The sequence below is a fragment of the Diabrotica virgifera genome, chromosome 2 (assembly GCF_917563875.1).
Source record: "Diabrotica virgifera virgifera chromosome 2, PGI_DIABVI_V3a".
Lineage (NCBI taxonomy): Eukaryota > Metazoa > Arthropoda > Insecta > Coleoptera > Chrysomelidae > Diabrotica > Diabrotica virgifera.
The window spans coordinates 144,437,864-144,458,126 of NC_065444.1; the positions used below are offsets into that span (position 1 = coordinate 144,437,864).

General features: G+C 33.7%; 2 protein-coding genes across 3 annotated transcripts in view; both read left to right on the plus strand.

Annotated features, from left to right (window-relative positions):
* LOC114346374 (ketimine reductase mu-crystallin) overlaps positions 1 to 20,263 on the plus strand; it is a 202,398-nt gene that overhangs the window by 25,195 nt on the left and 156,940 nt on the right. The gene's annotated exons all lie outside the window — the stretch shown is intronic.
* Positions 1 to 20,263, plus strand: part of LOC126880821 (uncharacterized) — a 30,022-nt gene that overhangs the window by 8,142 nt on the left and 1,617 nt on the right. The window contains exon 2 of the mRNA XM_050644886.1: positions 12,651 to 12,860. Within this exon, the coding sequence (XP_050500843.1) occupies positions 12,651 to 12,860 (210 nt within the window). The remainder of the gene's footprint in view (positions 1 to 12,650; positions 12,861 to 20,263) is intronic.

Genomic DNA, 20,263 nt, shown 5'->3' on the forward strand with positions numbered 1-20,263 from the left:
TGATCCATAGACAAAATACCTACACTGAGGAATCTATAAGATTATGTAATAAAATGGGATCTAAGGTTCTAAATATTGAAATTAAATCTAACCATAAACTTATTAATAAATTAGAATCAGATTTAACAAAATTTAAAATAGACATTATTAACTTAACATCAGAATTAATTTTTTTTAAATTTCGAATCAAAACAACAACGAGTATATAACCGTAAATTTCACATAATTAAAAATAATAATTTAAAAAAAATTGATAAGCTATATAAAGATAATGTTGATACTTTGTTAAATATTAAACCAAACTGGATAAAAAATCTAACAGAGGTTGTGATACCAGATGATATTTTTCGTTTTTTGGCTCTTGGCCCCAAATTTAGTATTGAACCTATACTAGGAATACACATTCCTATTAAAAAAATGTTATCTTGTATCGACAACATCACCTCGTCTATATCTGATACACTTGTAAGGAATGTACTGATAGCTAAATCTACAAACGTAATTACTAATCAAATTCACAATTATGGGAGGTACCAAAGTAGCGCATCTGTCTTTTACCATAAACTACTAGTTAAAACTAAATATTTTCTGAAAAATAATCCTAATATAGTTGTTACAAAATCTGATAAAGGTAATATAACAGTAATTTTGTATAAAGAACAATATTTAGAATTATCTTCAAATATACTAAATAATAGAGAAGCCTATTCTATGTTATCAAAGGACCCTACTTCTTCTATTCAACAAAAATGTAATAAATTAATAAAATCACTAGTAGATACAAACCAAATAGATCCTAATACAAAAAAGAAACTTATGTGTTATAGTGGTATTTCACCAAAATTTTATGCTCTTCCTAAAATACATAAACCTACACTATCAGTACGTCCTATAGTAGCTTGTATTAATGCTCCTACACAGTTTTTGGCTTCTTTTTTAACTGATATATTGACTAAAGCTTATGACACTAATAATGATTACTACATAAAAGATTCTTTTGAAATTGCTAACAAATTCAACAACTTTAAACTTCCACCTAATTATGTTATTGCAAGCTTGGATGTTGTTTCCCTTTTTAGTAATGTTTACTTAGATGCAGCTCTAAGAGCTATTAATAAAAAATGGTCTTCTATTCGTAATTTCTGTAACATTGAGAAAGACACCTTCTTAAATTTAATTAGCTTTTTATTTAATAACACATATTTTTCTTTTAATAATCAATATTATTCTCAAAAATTTGGTACTCCTATGGGAGCGACAATTTCACCTATTATTGCATGTTATGTGATGGACGATTTGTTGGACGTAGTAATACCAGTACTACCTTTTGACCTTTGTTTTATTAAGAAATATGTTGATGACATAATACTTAGCCTACCTTCCAATGCCTTGGATGAAATCTTGTTCATCTTCAACAGTTATGTTCCTTACATTCAATTTACCTTAGAAAGAGAAGATGAAAATGGTACTCTACCTTTCTTAGATACTAAATTTATTCGTAATACTACTACAAACACCTTAATGATTGACTGGTACCAAAAACCAATAAGCTCAGGCAGGTATATGAATTACTGGTCTTACCATAAATTTTCTCAAAAAGTTAATTTAATAAAACAAATGAAATCAAGGGTTTTAAAAATATCAGACAACTCATTTCATAATACAAATCTAAGAATATTATATAATATATTCATTGACAATTCCTATCCAAAAACCCTTATAAAGAAATTACTTTTTAATACATCTGACATCTCATACACAAATAATAATAGTATTAACAACCAAAATTTAAATAATCTTACTAATGTTGCAGAAAACCAGGAACCCATTAACTTTAAATATTTTTCACTCCCTTACATTAAGAACATCACACCAAAGCTAAGCAGAATCTTTAATCAAATTAGTGGCATAAAAATAGCTAATAGTATCACATTATCTATTAACTCAATTTTTACTAGACTGAAAGATAAAACTCCTACATTGTCTTGTTCAAATGTAGTTTATAATATACCATGTCGTAGTTGTAATATGAGCTATATAGGTATCACCTCGAGAACTTTATCATCTCGAATAATTTCACATAAAAGTGATTCTAGACTACATCCTGAACGTTGTGCTTTAGCAGAACATGTTTCCAAAGAGGGTCATGTAATGGATTATCAACATACTAAAGTACTAGCTTCTGAGAACTCATATAAAAAAAGACTTTTTTTGGAAATGGCTTTTATCTTTCAAGAAGAAAATTCGATAAACAAAAAATCAGATGTAAGACATCTCAGTGAAATTTATTCTTATTTGCTCACTTTAGAAAAAAATAACCAATTTAAATTTAATAATTCAGATTCTTCTTTAATTTGATACATAATTTGTAGATTTTTTCAGTATACTACATAATAATAAAAGACAAGGACTATGAAACAATTTTGCATTTATTAAAACTTTTATATTATCATTTCGCTCTTTTCCTATTTCAAAATTTATTAGAAATTTATAACAAAATTGTAATTGGTTCAGTGGTTGTGACGTTTCCGTATGAATTCAAAGAAAAATGAATAAACATCCATAACATTTTGTTAGACATTTTGTAAAATGCCAATTAGACATACATAATTTTTTAAAAAATATTTTAGCTTTTATCGCTTTATACTCAGATTTTTATAAGTTTTTATATAGTTTTTACTTTAATTTATATTATTTACTATTTACCAAGACAAAATTTCATTGTTATGTCAGTATTTAACAACTAGGCTCTACATCCTCAAATAATGTAAGTACCAAAACATATAAATAATTTTTTAGTAAGGTTGTTCTGTGATATGCGGTGTTTATAGTGAGAGTATTAGCTCTGCATTTCTCAGAGCAATATTTTGTCATTTTTGTGTTTCTGGGGATCCTAGACACCTAGTTTAGTGAGAGAAAACTATGGTGTTTTGGATTTTTGATGGCGCAAAGATAACAATTTTTATTGATTTTAGTTAGACTAATTGTTAAATACTGTATATTTATATTTGTAGTTTCCCTGAAGATGATAATAAACATTATCGAAAGCTTGGAATTATTATAAAGAGTTTTCTTTGAGATTGCTGCTACCCCAATATTTCAACCTTGTTTGTTATATATATATATATATATATATATATATATATATATATATATATATATATATATATATATATATATATATATATATATATATATATATAGAACAAACTTTGAGATTCTTTGGGTAAAACAGCTGAAAGAATAGGCTAAGTGTACTCTTTATACCTTTATTGATCCAATATTTCGTCGATAGTCATCGACATCATCAGGGATAAGCTACAAATAGTTTTACATAAAGAATTGGCAGTCTATTTAAATTTTTTGATGTTACTTACAATTTGAGATTAGCGCCGTAATGAAAGCTGGTCAATGTTATAAAAACTTGTATAAGTTGTCTTACAAAAAACATGTAGTGTACTTATATTTACAAAACTGGTACAAAAAACAAAAGGTGTTTTCTTTTTATGCATCGGACTGAAATAAGTCTTTTACATCTTTTTATTTCATTTTAATGCAGAACCTGAACCACAAACCATACATACTCATAGACGTTTCACGGCCATGTTAATCTTTCGGATCGAACTAACGCCATCTCTTGATTGAAATGGGAACTAAATTGACTAATTTTAGTTACGTGGGAATTTCAAATTATAAATTTTGCGGGATTTTTGATGAAATTTCGCAGGAAATTAAAACAACAGAAAGACAATTCAATGTTTTATTCAATGTTTTACTGAAAACTTCAAATATTCCAATTTGTTTTCAAAATGCTATAAACACTACTGACATGTGTCACGTGAAAGCACTGATGTGTAATATTGAGTTAATGAAAATTTTTGAAATAATCTTGTAGGATGATTGTTTAGATAAATACCTTATAATCTTTCACAAACTTCCAAAAATATATAGGCCCGAAATGTTGATGACACACTTGTATATTGGAATAAACTGTTTCAGGATCTATTATATTGTTTTTTTAAATGTGGAGATACACAACACGGGATGATCAATGTAAACTAAAAATTCTACTCATAAAAACGGAGAGGAGGTTAATACAATTGATTAAAATTGTGATTAAATCTAATTAAAAACGTAACACCACTATAATAAAATATTTAAGCCACAAACTGTAAAATAAAAAGTAAATAACAAATTAATTTAATTGTCAACTGTCAGTTGTTAAATATGACAAGAGAATTGACTGACAGCGACATCTCTGGATTGGAATGGTAACTAATTTGCTGTCTTGACCTTGACAATTTACGTGAAACGTCTATAAGTATGTATGGTTTGTGACCTGAACCATGTGACATGTTGTAGGTTGGAAAACACTAACCTCTAAAATCTTCTTCTCTCTTAGATGGTCGAAGTAGAATGGAGATTTTAGTGGCCTTTGCCTTCATTGGATGTATATACCTATATTTGCTTACAAACTCAAGTTCTAGCTAATTTTATTTATTTAAAAAATTTTTATACAATTGAAATTGTTAAAGTGATTGAAGATCACTTTAACAAGAGTTTGTTTACTAGATCTTGGTTAATTTCAAGATCTAGTTCTTATGCAATTGAATATGTGCTGTTACATTTGTTACTAAAAGTATATTTTTAAACTGTGTGATAATATGGTAATGTAATATTTTTATTCTAAAATGGAATCTATTGAATTGTTGAATTTAATATGTTGTTTGTCAACTGTGAGAAGAAAAGAGTAGATTTCACTAAGGTGGTGGATGTCTGTTTTTTTATTTATGTTGTTATCTGTTTGTGCTATGCAAGCCATTTCTAGGAAAAGACGTTTTTTGTAGTTGGTTTCCCTTTCTAGAACCTCTACAGAATCAAAGTCCATCTGGTGTCCTTCATTTACTGCGTGAAGCGCTAATGAGCAACGGTCAGGATGCAGTCTGCAGTCGCTTTTGTGTGATGTTAAACGATTTTTTAAATGCCTTTCTGTGTGGCCTATGTATTTTCTATTACAGTCTTTGCATGGAATGCTGTAAACTACATGTGACATCTGCTCCTTAGGTGTTTTGTCTTTTAATTTTGTGTGAAGACTTTTGATTGTAAATACAGTTTTGTTGGCAAATTTAAAATTATGAAAAGAATTAAGTACCCTCGCTAGTCTGGGTGTGAGTTCCTTGATGTAAGGTAGAGAAATCATAGTGTATTCTATAGTTGGTTCAATAGTTATGCTCTGTTCAACATTTTCCCTTATTTCTTGGATGTTGGTGTCAATTCGTTCGGCACCACCTCCTCCTCTATGAACATTTGTATTGATGTTGTTTAATTCATCTACTATAATCTGAGGAAGGGCTGAAGGGGTGTCATATAAGATTTTCTTAACTAAATCAGTGGGGTAAGAGATGTCTGTAAAAAATCAGCTGTGATCAACACTATTTTATCTATATATATATATATATATATATATATATATATATATATATATATATATATATATATATATATATATATATATATATATATATATAACAAGGAGAGGTTAGCGCGAGTTAATAGATATCGGCATGGCTCGCAATAAGTATGAAAAACAAAATATGCACAAGATGGAATGCAACCATAGACACGTGTTTCTGACTTATTAGTCGTCATCAGTATGATATAGCTAAACAGGAGCAATGCAACCAATTTGTGGCTGTAATGTTAGAAGACCCTCAGGATTCAAGAGCAACAACTAACAAATCCACGGAGGAAGCTACAGCTACCTGAGGCAAGGAATGCCAAACGTTTAGAACGTTTTAAACAATCAAACAAGGAGAGGTTAGCGCGAGTTAATAGATATCGGCATGGCTCGCAATAAGTATGAAAAACAAAATATGCACAAGATGGAATGCAACCATAGACACGTGTTTCTGACTTATTAGTCGTCATCAGTATGATATAGCTAAACAGGAGCAATGCAACCAATTTGTGGCTGTAATGTTAGAAGACCCTCAGGATTCAAGAGCAACAACTAACAAATCCACGGAGGAAGCTACAGCTACCTGAGGCAAGGAATGCCAAACGTTTAGAACGTTTTAAACAATCAAACAAGGAGTGGAAAACTCCGTGGATTTGTTAGTTGTTGCTCTTGAATCCTGAGGGTCTTCTAACATTACAGCCACAAATTGGTTGCATTGCTCCTGTTTAGCTATATCATACTGATGACGACTAATAAGTCAGAAACACGTGTCTATGGTTGCATTCCATCTTGTGCATATTTTGTTTATATATATATATATATATATATATATATATATATATATATATATATATATATATATATATATATATATATATATATATATATATGCTTTCTGTTGTTTTCCGGGTTTGACTCCGCGTTGAATAATTTTGGTTTTGAGAAAAACCATTATTTTGACGACGTTTCGGCAAGATCTCACTTGCCATTGTCAAGTCAGGTAGTTCCGCTTCTCGCTGCTGCTTGAAGTAAACTGAATTCTTACTCACGATACCGTCACTTATGTAGTTGATCCTGATGCTGCTGCTGCTTGCCCTGCGCGAACTCGGGCTCTTGTTATTGGTCGGGTGTAGGTTGCAGTCGTCGGCGGGATGATACGCGTGGATGTTGCGGCCTGATTTATTTTGGTCCTTTTCTTCAGTACCGTTTTCATGTTATAGGAAGCCGTTGCGCATCATCTCTTTGGTTTAAGCCGTTGGGATTTCTTTCAATTTCTATCGATTCTCTGATTTCCCGTTTTATTTTTACTTCGATGTTAGCTAACATCGTTGTTTGGTTCAGATTTATTGTGTGTCCTGTATTAGCGACATGTTGAGCCAGGGATGACGTGGTTTCTCCCCTTTCGATAGCATTTCGGTGTTCTTCTCGTCTTACCTGGATTCTTCGGTTGGTCTGTCCAATGTACGACTTTTCACAACCCCCACACGGAATCTCGTATACACCTTGACTTTCTAACGATATTTTGGTCTTTGGTGTTGGTAAAATAGTTAAGATCTTTCTGTCCGTATTAAATATCGTTTCTATGTTTTGTTTTCTCAGCACTCTCCCTATTTTCTCTGTCGTACCCTTCACATATGGCAGAATGGTTTTGCCGATCGGTTTATTGTCTTCTGTAGGGTCCTTATTTCTTCTTCGAGCGTTTTGAGCTTTTTCGATGTTGTATGTTGAGAAGCCGTTTTTTCTTAACGCTGTTTTCACGTTATACATTTCTTCATTTTGATGTTCTTGGTCTGTCAGTCTTTCTGATCTTGTAATCAAGGTTTTGATAACTGAATGCAATTGTGCAGGATGGTGGTGTGAAGCAGCATTTAGATATCTATCGGTATGTGTCGGTTTCCGATACACTGTATGGCCTATGTGCCCCTCTTGTTTCTTTATTATTAACACATCTTAGAATGGAATTTGATCGTTTTCTTCCAGTTCCATGGTAAACTGAATTTTATGGTGGATATTGTTGATGTGTTCTAAAAAAGCCTTTAGTTTTTCTTCTCCGTGGGTCCAGATGATAAAAGTGTCATCCACGTATCTAAGCCACAGTTTGGGTTTGTATTCAGCTGTTTCTATTGCCCGCTGTTCTATTTCCTTCATAAACAAGTTCGCTATTACTGGTGACAGTGGGGAACCCGTCGGTGCTCCCTCAACTTGTTTATATCTTTGTTCCTTATAGATGAAATAAGTGTTATTTAAACAGTGTTTGGTTAGGTTTAGTGTATCCGGTGATATTGGATACTTTTTGCTTATGATGTCCAGTGATTCATTTATAGGAACATTCGTGAAAAGTGAGACTACATCGAAGCTGACTAGCAAATGTCCCGGCTCAAGAGTCACACCTTTTATACGCTCGATGAAGTGGCTCGTGTTCTTGACGTAAGAATCCGCTTCTTTCGCGTATGGTTGCAGCTGTTGGGCCAGAAATTTCGCCAGCGGTTGTAAGGGAGATCCGATGGAGCTCACAATTGGTCGCAGTGGTAATCCTGCCTTGTGTACCTTGGGTAGGCCGTAAAATTTTGGGCATCTAGATGACTTCTCTCTAGGTATGAGATGGACCTGTTGTTCTTTATTGATATTTGAGGCTTTGATCTTGGCTTTTGTTATTTTCTCTAGATAGGTTGTCGGGTCTGACGAGATGCTTTGATACGTTGTATCATTTAAGATATCATTTATTTTTGTTTCGTAGTCTTGAATATTCATCACTACCGTAGCATCGCCTTTGTCAGCTGGAAGCACGATGATTTCTTTGTTGTTCTTCAAATTATGTAAGGCTTCTTTCTCTTCCCGTGTTAAATTTCTTTTTGGTGGTTTAGCTGTTCTTAATATTTTTGATACGTCTTGGCGTATGATCTCGGCTGTTTCTGCTGGGAGAGTAGTAATTGTAGTCTCTACCTCAGTAATGATATTTTTTACGGGAATGTATGTAGGTGCAACAGCAAAATTGAAACCTTTTGCAAGAACACTATTCGTGGCTTCATCCAGTGTCAAATTTGAAAAGTTATATACTAAATTGTTTGTTTCTATTTGTGGATTTTCTTTCTTTTTTGGCCGCTGTTGTAGTAACAAATTTTCAAACTTTTTAATTTGTTTGGTCTTAGTGAGATACGCATCTGTTTCTGCTCGAAAGTTTGTCAGTTGTTCAAAGAAATTCCATAATGTTGGATGGATTGTGTTACTTAGTTTAAGATGCAGCTGTAATGATTCTGCATTTATTTTGTCGATGTCTCGCCTGGTATCATGGATTGCCTCTCTAATGAGCGCCAGGCTTGCTCTTCTTAAGATGTTTTTAGTTTTATAGTTGTTTTTGTGAAAAGTGAGCTTCATACAAAAAAAAACAACTATAAAACTAAAAACATCTTAAGAAGAGCAAGCCTGGCGCTCATTAGAGAGGCAATCCATGATACCAGACGAGACATCGACAAAATGAATGCAGAATCATTACAGCTGCATCTTAAACTAAGTAACACAATCCATCCAACATTATGGAATTTCTTTGAACAACTGACAAACTTTCGAGCAGAAACAGACGCGGATCTCACTAAGACCAAACAAATTAAAAAGTTTGAAAATTTGTTACTACAACAGCGGTCAAAAAAGAAAGAAAATCCACAAATAGAAACAAACAATTTAGTATATAACTTTTCAAATTTGACACTGGATGAAGCCACGAATAGTGTTTTTGCAAAAGGTTTCAATTTTGCTGTTGCACCTACATACATTCCCGTAAAAAATATCATTACTGAGGTAGAGACTACAACTACTGATCTCCCAGCAGAAACAGCCGAGATCATACGCCAAGACGTATCAAAAATATTAAGAACAGCTAAACCACCAAAAAGAAATTTAACACGGGAAGAGAAAGAAGCCTTACATAATTTGAAGAACAACAAAGAAATCATCGTGCTTCCAGCTGACAAAGGCAATGCTACGGTAGTGATGAATATTCAAGACTACGAAACAAAAATAAATGACATCTTAAATGATACAACATATCAAAGCATCTCGTCAGACCCGACAACCTATCTAGAGAAAATAACAAAAGCCAAGATCAAAGCCTCAAATATCAATAAAGAGCAACACGTCCACCTCATACCTAGAGAGAAGTCATCTAGATGCCCAAAATTTTACGGCCTACCCAAGGTACACAAGGCAGGAATACCACTGCGACCAATTGTGAGCTCCATCGGATCTCCCTTACAACCGCTGGCGAAATTTCTGGCCCAACAGCTGCAACCATACGCGGAAGAAGCGGATTCTTACGTCAAGAACGCGAGCCACTTCATCGAGCGTATAAAAGGTGTGACTCTTGAGCCGGGACATTTGCTAGTCAGCTTCGATGTAGTCTCACTTTTCACGAATGTTCCTATAAACGAATCACTGGACATCATAAGCAAAAAGTATCCAATATCACCGGATACACTAAACCTAACCAAACACTGTTTAAATAACACTTATTTCATCTATAAGGAACAAAGATATAAACAAGTTGAGGGAGCACCGATGGGTTCCCCACTGTCACCAGTAATAGCGAACTTGTTTATGAAGGAAATAGAACAGCGGGCAATAGAAACAGCTGAATACAAACCCAAACTGTGGCTTAGATACGCGGATGACACTTTTATCATCTGGACCCACGGAGAAGAAAAACTAAAGGCTTTTTTAGAACACATCAACAATATCCACCATAAAATTCAGTTTACCATGGAACTGGAAGAAAACGATCAAATTCCATTCTTAGATGTGTTAATAATAAAGAAACAAGACGGACACATAGGCCATACAGTGTATCGGAAACCGAAACATACCGATAGATATCTAAATGCTGCTTCACACCACCATCCTGCACAATTGCATTCAGTTATCAAAACCTTGATTACAAGATCCGAAAGACTGACAGACCAAGAACATCAAAATGAAGAAATGCATAACGTGAAAACAGCGTTAAGAAAAAACGGCTTCTCAACATACAACATCGAAAAAGCTCAAAACGCTCGAAGAAGAGATAAGGACCCTACAGAAGACAATAAACCGATCGGCAAAACCATTCTGCCATATGTGAAGGGTACGACAGAGAAAATAGGGAGAGTGCTGAGAAAACACAACATAGAAACGATATTTAATACGGACAGAAAGATCTCAACTATTTTACCAACACCAAAGACCAAAATATCGTTAGAAAGTCAAGGTGTATACGAGATTCCGTGTGGGGGTTGTGGAAAGTCGTACATTGGACAGACCAACCGAAGAATCCAGGTAAGACGAGAAGAACACCGAAATGCTATCGAAAGGGGAGAAACCACGTCGTCCCTGGCTCAACATGTCGCTAATACAGGACACACAATAAATCTGAACCAAACAACGATGTTAGCTAACATCGAAGTAAAAAGAAAACGGGAAATCAGAGAATCGATAGAAATTGAAAGAAATCCCAACGGCTTAAACCAAAGAGATGATGCGCAACGGCTTCCTACAACATGGAAAACGGTACTGAAGAAAACTCCAAAATAAATCAGTCCGCAACATCCACGCGTAGCATCCCGCCGACGACTGCAACCTACACCGGACCAATAACAAGAGCCCGAGTTCGCTCAGGGCAAACAGCAGCAGCATCAGGATCAACTACATAAGTGACGGTATCGTGAGTAAGAATTCAGTTTACTTCAAGTAGCAGCGAGAAGCGGAACTACCTGACTTGACAATGGCAAGTGAGATCTTGCCGAAACGTCGTCAAAATAATGGTTTTTCTCAAAACCAAAATTATTCAACGCGGAGTCAAACCCGGAAAACAACAGAAAGCACATATAGCTCCCGCGGAAACTTCAAGTGTAACATATATATATATATATATATATATATATATATATATATATATATATATATATATATATATATAATGATGTTGGATAATCGAGTACAAATATAAAAATAAATAAGCAAAATCATTGGCTAATACTCGTAAAGTGAATGCGAATTTAGTTGGAAATATATAAAATGATGAAGGGTCATCATTCCATTGCTCCTGTAGTAATCCTTTTACAAGTTAACAAACAACTTTTTTAACTTGCTACACTATACTGACGAAGCCCAAATAGGCCGAAACACCGGTGTATATAGTTGCACAGAAATGTATGGAATGATGACCCTTCATCATTTTATATATTTCCAACTAAATTCGCATTCACTTTACGAGTATTAGCCAATGATTTTGCTTATTCATTTATTTATATATATATATATATATATATATATATATATATATATATATATATATATATATATATATATATATATATATATAGGGGAACATGGGTAACAATGAGACACGGGGAACAATGAGACACCGGTATTTCTGGCTGCCTGTACGACTTTTTCGTCAATATTTTGGCATGCCTGCTTTAGCTTTTATGTAAGGACCACGAGGTTCCTGTTTGCACGCAAGCCACGTGTTTAGTTTGATTCCGATCGGCAGTGAGTGTTGATATTTGACCAATTCTTTTTTTTTTGAAGGTACATATTTTTTCATTTTTAACGAAAACAACATTTTCATTCATTTTTTGACGAATGGATAATATGTAGGGCCTTATTATTTGATGAATAGAGATATTTTTCCATTGATTCGATTTAAGGTTAGGTGAAAATTAATTTTTGTTGTTGTAAAAGTCGTTTGGGTAACAATGAGACATTGCGTGTTGGGTAACAATGAGACACGTCTCATTGTACCCCATATTGTAGATTATTTTTTATCTTCATTTTTAACTTATTTTTTAGGTTTTTTTTTGTGAAAAAAATGCCGCGAAATCCTCCTAGGAAATCAGACAAAGGGAGCTTTTCAGAGGAACAGAGGTCTTGAATCTGGCTAAAGAAAATAAAGTTACGAATGTAACTTTTCCTCCGCATTCAACGAACAAGTTGCAACCTCTGGATGTAGGAGTCTTCAAGCCATTTAGTTTGGCTTACAACGCCGCCGTAGATAGCTGGTTAATGCAGAATCCTGGAAACCCGCAAAAGCGGGTATCCATATATTTGGTTGCAGCTTTTGTAGGAATAGCTTTTGAAAAAGCTTTAACTCCGCAGAATATTATATCGGCATTTAACAAATGTGGTATCTTTCCATACGATAAAGATATTTTTACAGAACTAGACTACAGACCGGCTATGTCCTGAATCTGAACCGTCAACCTCAAAAGAACATCAAGTAAATGATGATGATACTGAACATGTGGCTGATATCCAAGCGTTTAGAAGCCCTGAACAAATTAGAGGATATCCCAAAGCCCAGGATAGAAAATTAACAAGAAAAGAAACAAAGAGAGGTAGGAGTATGATTTCCAGCACCGATACCCCAGAAAACGTGAGCTAGAGGAGAAATATAATGAGAGGCAAAATACGGTTCAAAAACAAAAAAAGGTCGCCGTCAAAAGGAAAATAATTTCAAGAGAGTGACAATGAGGAAAATGAGGCAGATGAATGGCATTCTGATGCTTCATCTGACAATTTTATGCCTGATTAGATCCAACAGCTTTCGAAGAGTTAGAAAGAAATCCTTACTCTGGGGATTACGTTCTGGTAGAATTTTCTCCAGAGAACATTAAAGGCAAAAATATATACCTATTACCTAGGAAAAATATTATCAGCAAATAGTAATGAAAGTGAATTCGAGCTAAGCTTTTTAAGGAAAAGCACAGAAGTCGATGGAAAATTTTATTTTCCAAATGTTCAGGATATTGCTACAGTTTCGAAAAAAGACATAAAAATGATTTTGCCATGTCCTGTTAACTACGGCAAAACAAAACGACAAAACGCTTTTTATTCATTTGAAATTAAGTTTAATTTGAATATTCAGTAAAAATAATGTTTATATTTTTCTTATATTACAATAAGGTTTAGTTTGCTTATTTCTGGAATGAAGAAAAATTAATGTATTTTTTTTTCTTATTTTATTATTATTTTGTTCTAATATTCAGTTAAATGAATGTTTATCTAGGTTTTTCTTATATTATTATTAGTTTTAGCTCATGCTGGTGTTTTAGAATAAATAATTAAACAATTGATGTAGTGTTTCAGAATGTTCCTAATGTTTTGCATAAAAAATTGCACTTTTCAAATAGTGTCTTATTGTACCTCCGGTGTGGGTAACAATGAGACAAATGACATTTTGATAGCATATTTGTTTTATTTTCATTATTTATCATTTTTTGCATTATATTCTATTCAAAATTATTTGGAGATACTTATACCGTCGTGTAACACTCAAAAAATAAATATTATTTGCCTTAGTTTTTAAAATACTAGGCTCAGAAAAAAAGTGTCTCATTGTTACCCATGTTCCCCTACATATATATATATATATATATATATATATATATATATATATATATATATATATATATATATATAATAAGAAAAATCATTGGCTAATACTCGTAAAGTGAATGTGAATTTAGTTGGAAATATATAAAATGATGAAGGGTCATCATTCCATACATTTCTGTGCAACTATATACACCGGTGTTTCGGCCTATTTGGGCTTCGTCAGTATAGTGTAGCAAGTTAAAAAACTTGTTTGTTAACTTGTAAAAGGATTACTATAGAGTATTAGCCAATGATTTTACTTATTTATTTTTATATTTGTACTCGATTATCCAAGATCATTTTATATATATATATATATATATATATATATATATATATATAAAACTATATACTATTTATCGCTGGTTTTGAATTTGTTTCATCTTTTTTCTTCATGTGCCGTGCTCGATTATCGAACGTTGGCTATCAAATTGGCTATAGTTATTTTGTTAACGGCAGCTCGGACAAGGGATGCGGAGGATCTGTTATACCATTCTCTCAGGTTTTTAAGCTATGGCGTTCTTCTTCGACCTGACCCACTTCTTCCGCCTACCTTGCCTTGTATTATTAAATGGAGTATATTATATTATCTCTATGTGGGTGTCGCATAACATGGCCTAAATATTCAAGTTTTCGATTCTTAACTGTTCTGACGACTTCCCCACGACGACTTTTCCCATCCGGTTCAAAACAACTTCGTTACGAACTCTATCCACCCAACTTATTCGTAGTATTCTCCGGTATACCCAGATTTCAAAGGCTTCCAATTTCTTGAGAAGAGTATCGGTTAAAGTCCAACCTTCGACACCGCACAAAAGAGTAGAGAACACATAACATCTCACTAATCTAATTTTAAGATTCAAAGTAATGTTGTTTCCACATAAAAGTTTCTTTATCTTAAAGAATGCAGCTCTGGCCTTCTCTATACGTATTCTAATTTCTTTGCTCATGTCCCAGTTCTCATGTAGATTACAACCAAGGTGGTTGATACTGTTAGTTCTCTCTAATTGTTCACCATAAGCTGTTACTACTTCCGGTTGTATTGGCGTCTTACTGAAAACCATCACCTTGGTCTTTGCGGTGGTTAGCTTGAGTCCATATTCATCACACGTTGTGATAATCCTATTAATCAGATGTTGAAAGTCTTCATAATTGCTCGCAATTAACACCGTAAACTCATAATAGATGTTAAATATTAGTGGGGACAAAATGCAGCCCTGCCTTACTCCTCTTCGTATTGAAGTTCTTCAGACGTGTCCCAGCCAATCCTGATGTTTGCACGTTAATGCCAGTAAAGATTTTTGATAATGCGTAGGTCTTTATCATCAATCATCAGTTTGTTCATTGCGTCTTCAATTTGACCCATGCCTCACTTCAATGTACCGAAGTAATCGACTGGCTTGGTGCAAAGCAAGGCTGAATTAGACCTCGAATGGAATACAATTATTATTGTCCAGTGATAAATAGAGATTCTGTTTAAACATGCTTGATGAGCGTCATATGTGATCCAATGACGTGGTGAAGCATAATATCTTTAATTTTGGAATGTGTACCACACTGTTGGAATTATAGTATCTGGGACTATGGCCCAGATACCAAGGCCCTGTGGATACCAAGGTATCCACCTTTGGTATTACCTTGAGGCAACATTAACTGCGGTACAACATGCGGTGGATCCACATGTTTTACCTTATATCCGGACGCTACCTAATCCACTTGTTCAATAAGATAATGTGCGACCATATATAGCCAGAATTACGTTAACCTATTTTGAAGATAATCAAGTATATTTGTTGTCTCGGTCCCGTAGATCCTCTACGAAACCTATCTAGGGCATCATCATCAGTATCAATGGCGCTACAGTTCTTCGTGAGACTTTGCCGCGTTTACTATTGCCTTCCATGTTTGTCGGTCCTGTGCCACTAATTCCCATTGTCGCACTCCCATTTTCTCTAGATCTTCTTTGACTGCATTTTTCCACCTTTTTCTAGGCCGCACTACAGACCTTCTTCCATCTGGCCTTTCCCAGAACACATTGTTTATAAGGCGATTGTCGTTACTGCGTATCACATGCCCTGCCCATCTGAGTCTATTAGCCTTTATATATCTGACTAGATTTTCTTTTCCGAATAGAGACTCTAGCTCGTTGTTGTATCTGCTCTTCCATTCGTTTGTCACGCTGTCTCTGCAAGGGCCATATATCATTCGAAGAATTTTACGTTCCCACACCAGCAATTTATTTACTTCTCTTTTTGTTAGTGTCCATGTTTCGCTTCCATACGCACCTGCTGGTCGTATTATGGTCTTATATATCTGGATTTTTACACCTCGTGAAAGAAAATTTGACTTCATTAGAAGTTTCATTGCAAAGAAAGATCTGTTTCCTGCCATTATCCGCGTTTCAACTTCTCGCTCTAATTTGTTGTCATTTCTGATTGTTGCTCCTAGATATTTAAATTCTTTAACCACTTCGAAGTTATGATCGATTATAGTAATATTTTGCCTTATTCGCCGTCGTTCTTGTTTTGAGACGACCATGTATTTTGTTTTGTCTTCATTTATTTTTAGACCGATGTTTAAAATGCAGCTTCTTCAAAGCTCGAGAAAATATTCTTAATTTCTAATGTTGATTGTGCTACTGCGTCTACGTCATCGGTAAAGGCGAGTATGATTTTTGCTCCCCGAGCAGTTATGTCTGGTTTGATTTTTGGATAAATTTTTCGCATGATATATTCTAAGGCCAGGTTAAACAACAATGGCGACAACGGATCTCCCTGTCTCAGTCCAGAATTTACGCAGAAAGCATTTGATATTTCCCCCCTCTATTCTAACTTGTGCAAAGAAGTTACTTACCCACATTTATTGTGTTACCGCAGCTAGTTTCTTGGGTACGCCGAGCTCGATCATTGCCTTCCATAATGTTGCACGATTAATTGAATCATAAGCCTGTTTAAAGTCTATAAAGATCTGATGAACGTCTTGATTATATTCCCAATACTTTTCAAGCATTTGTCTTATTGTAAATATTTGATCAATAGTCGATCTGCCAGGCCTGAAACCACACTGGTAGTCACCAACTATTTATTCGGCCCTACTAATCTTTTTAATAATATCGAAGCCAATATTTTATACGTAGTGTTGATTAGTGAGATTCCTCTGTAATTCATGCATGATTCTTTTTTTCCTTTCTTGTGTATTGGTACAATAATACTACCACACCATTCTTTCGGCATTATTTCTTGTTGCCAGGCCTTTTCTATTAATTGATGAATTCTACTTATGAGTTCATGACCGCCTGTTTTAATTAGTTCGGCATTAATTTTGTCCAGACCAGGGGATTTATCGTTTTTAAGCGTTTTTATGGCATGCGTAATTCTTCCATGCTTGGTGGGGGTATTTCTAATTCGGCCGTTTGATACTCATGTTCTCCGTTGTTTCCACCATTTTTATTGTTTTCATCAGTGAATTTTGGATATTCAGGAGCTCTTCAAAAATTCAGCCCATCTTTCTATTATTTGTATTATTTCTATTATTTATATATCTGGGACATCATGGGAAGAATATTACCCCATTAACCTCATTCTTCACAAAATATAGTGACACGTCGCGACGGCATGCCGACGCGTCGGCACGAAACCTAGTTACCCAACATTAATTTTTTAAGGTTTATTCCAGTTGTTTGATTTTTCTAAAATTTTGATTAGTTATGTAGTTAGCCTAAGACTCCTAAGGGCCAATTTCTCATATCGAGTTCAACTCCAGTTTAACCTGAACTTCTAGTAAACGTCAGTTTAAAGTCAAAATCGTCTTTCTCAATTCGCACGTTCAACCGATGGCAGTTTAAACTTGAACGATGCTTGAACCTTGAACGGTGGAATTCGGCCGTTCAAAGATTTCAGAACTCAGTTCAGATGATTTCATGGACTACGCATGCGTTGTATTAACACGAAACGCTGTCATAATATAAATATATCCTATTTTATTATATTAAGCCTAACGATAAACGATAACATTATTTTTCTGAGCTTCACCGATGAGGCATAAGGATGCTGAAATAGCTATATGGAGATGGTGGTCCAACTCTGAATCAAATATAAACAAAACCTGCCTTGATCTTTCTTGATCTTTTTTAACATTATTTTTGTTACAGTCTATTTTATACAGTCTATTAGTTTATTTATACAGTCGAACCCGCTTATTAGAATCCCTGTTATAGGAATATCCCGGTTTATGGAATATAAATTCGAGTTCCCGAAACGTTTCCATTTACTCCTTAATAAATTTATCCTTTTATTGGAATAGGTTCTAATTAGATAATACCGCTTATTAGCATATTTTGCAGGTCAACGAATATTTTTTTTACAATTTACTAAAAATTTAAATTATATTTGGTATTATGGTCAGTCATCAAGGGCCTGTAGTGCTGGATTAGATATTATTAGGGTAATAAATATTTATTACTTTGTTACGAGTACCTACCAATTCGATCTTTAGCCGAAAAATGCATGGGTCATAAAGTAATTTTTATTTGTCTACACAAAGGCACTGTTGCCTGCTATAAAATTGTTAGAAGAAGTTTATTTAGAATTCAGCCAGAGAGTATTTACCTACTTGTTTGCAAGATGTGAATTATGGCTTTGTTAAATTCATCCATTTCTTGCCGCCAATAAAAGTTCCATTCAACCAATGGATTAAGGATGACCACACGGATTAACAACGAAAAAGCTATAATTACCGATAATTTCTCAAGAAAAAATAAGTAATTTTGTTATATGCATTTTAATAAGAAAATATTTACATATCTACATATTGCATATATTTTATATTAATTACCTACTGCTACTGTATTCATTCACATACATAATATAATGTAATTTGGTATTTAACACATACATAGATAAGTAGTAGTTACACTACTGTATTATTGACGTAAAAAGACCTAAAAACATTTACATATACTGATTATGTAGGTATATATTATATGATATACATATTGGCATAGTATGTAAAACTACATATTGGCATAGTATGTAAAACTACACATTGGCATAGTATGTAAATAATATTATTACGTATATTCGGTACACTTATTTCGACTAGCCACCAATGATCGGTTATTAGAATATCCCGGTTATAAGAATATTTTGCCTGGTACAAAGGCTATTCCAATAAGCGGGTTCGACTGTAATTATTAAAATGACTATTTGACTATTGTTGGAATTCCGATAAATTGCTTTGATTGTTTAAATAGTTCGAAATCATATCCCTCGTTTTTCCCTTGTCGACGCCTGTGTTGTTCCTTGCATACTAGCGAAATCCACAAGTGTTCAAGAAAGGAACGTTTCAACCACTTGCGGTCCAAAGAATTCTTCCCCCGATGAGAAACATTAAGACGGCCCACGCGTAAAGACGTAAAATAGTGACTTCGTAGATGATATCCCGATCGTAAGTACATACCTAGTATTTTTACCTGATATTTTGTTGTTACCTATATTATTTATCCTGTTATCGTTTTGAGCTATTTAACCACCAATTGATTTGAACATGTGTGTATTAGTAATATGTTTATTGCACCTATGAGAATTTCCATTAATCTCTACCAATAGAAGCTATTCGAAGACTCATAGTAAATGGCAGGTTTTGTAATTTGTATTGTTTATTGTTTGTTTCGATTTTAGTACTCGTTTCGTTCAATACCTGCTAATAACCAACATTTTTGATCCTTCTAACCGTATATGAACGATTTGTTAATATTATTTGATACACTATTTTTAAAATTTTAAATGGTGGTTTGATTGATTCGTCGCAATTATAATACATATATTCGCTTATTATTACATATTACAATAGGTTTATAATATAGAATTGATATATTAATTAATAATTATATTTGTTTTGTTTGATATCGGGATATGTATTAGGAAAATTTTATCGTTAATTTTGCGTTGTGTCGAAGCCAAGCATATCTGTTTAACCGTGACGGATTTGGGGTTCGCATCGGGTGATTTATTATCCAAAGTAGGTACTAAATAGTTTGAGCTTCGGTTCCTTGAATGGGTCTAAAGATTTAATTATCGTTTCTCCGTTTGAAGAAACCAAAGATTTTGTATTTTTCCGAGCGGCGCGTCACCAAGGGCGTAGAGAAATATTTTTTTTGTTATACTTTTAATTTTTTGATTTTAGGCAGTTTAGGTCTATAATCGCCTTTCGCGTAAGTATTTTATTATTACTTTATTATTGCATTTTTTATCGTCGCATTTATAGTACAGTTAATATTATTTTATTTTGATCATTTCATTTCTGTTTGAAATTTTTATATAAAAAGTTGGAATGGATAAATCGAGAAAATTAAAATTTCTTCGGCATACAGCGCTTAATGAGATTCAGTCGATTTATGATCTA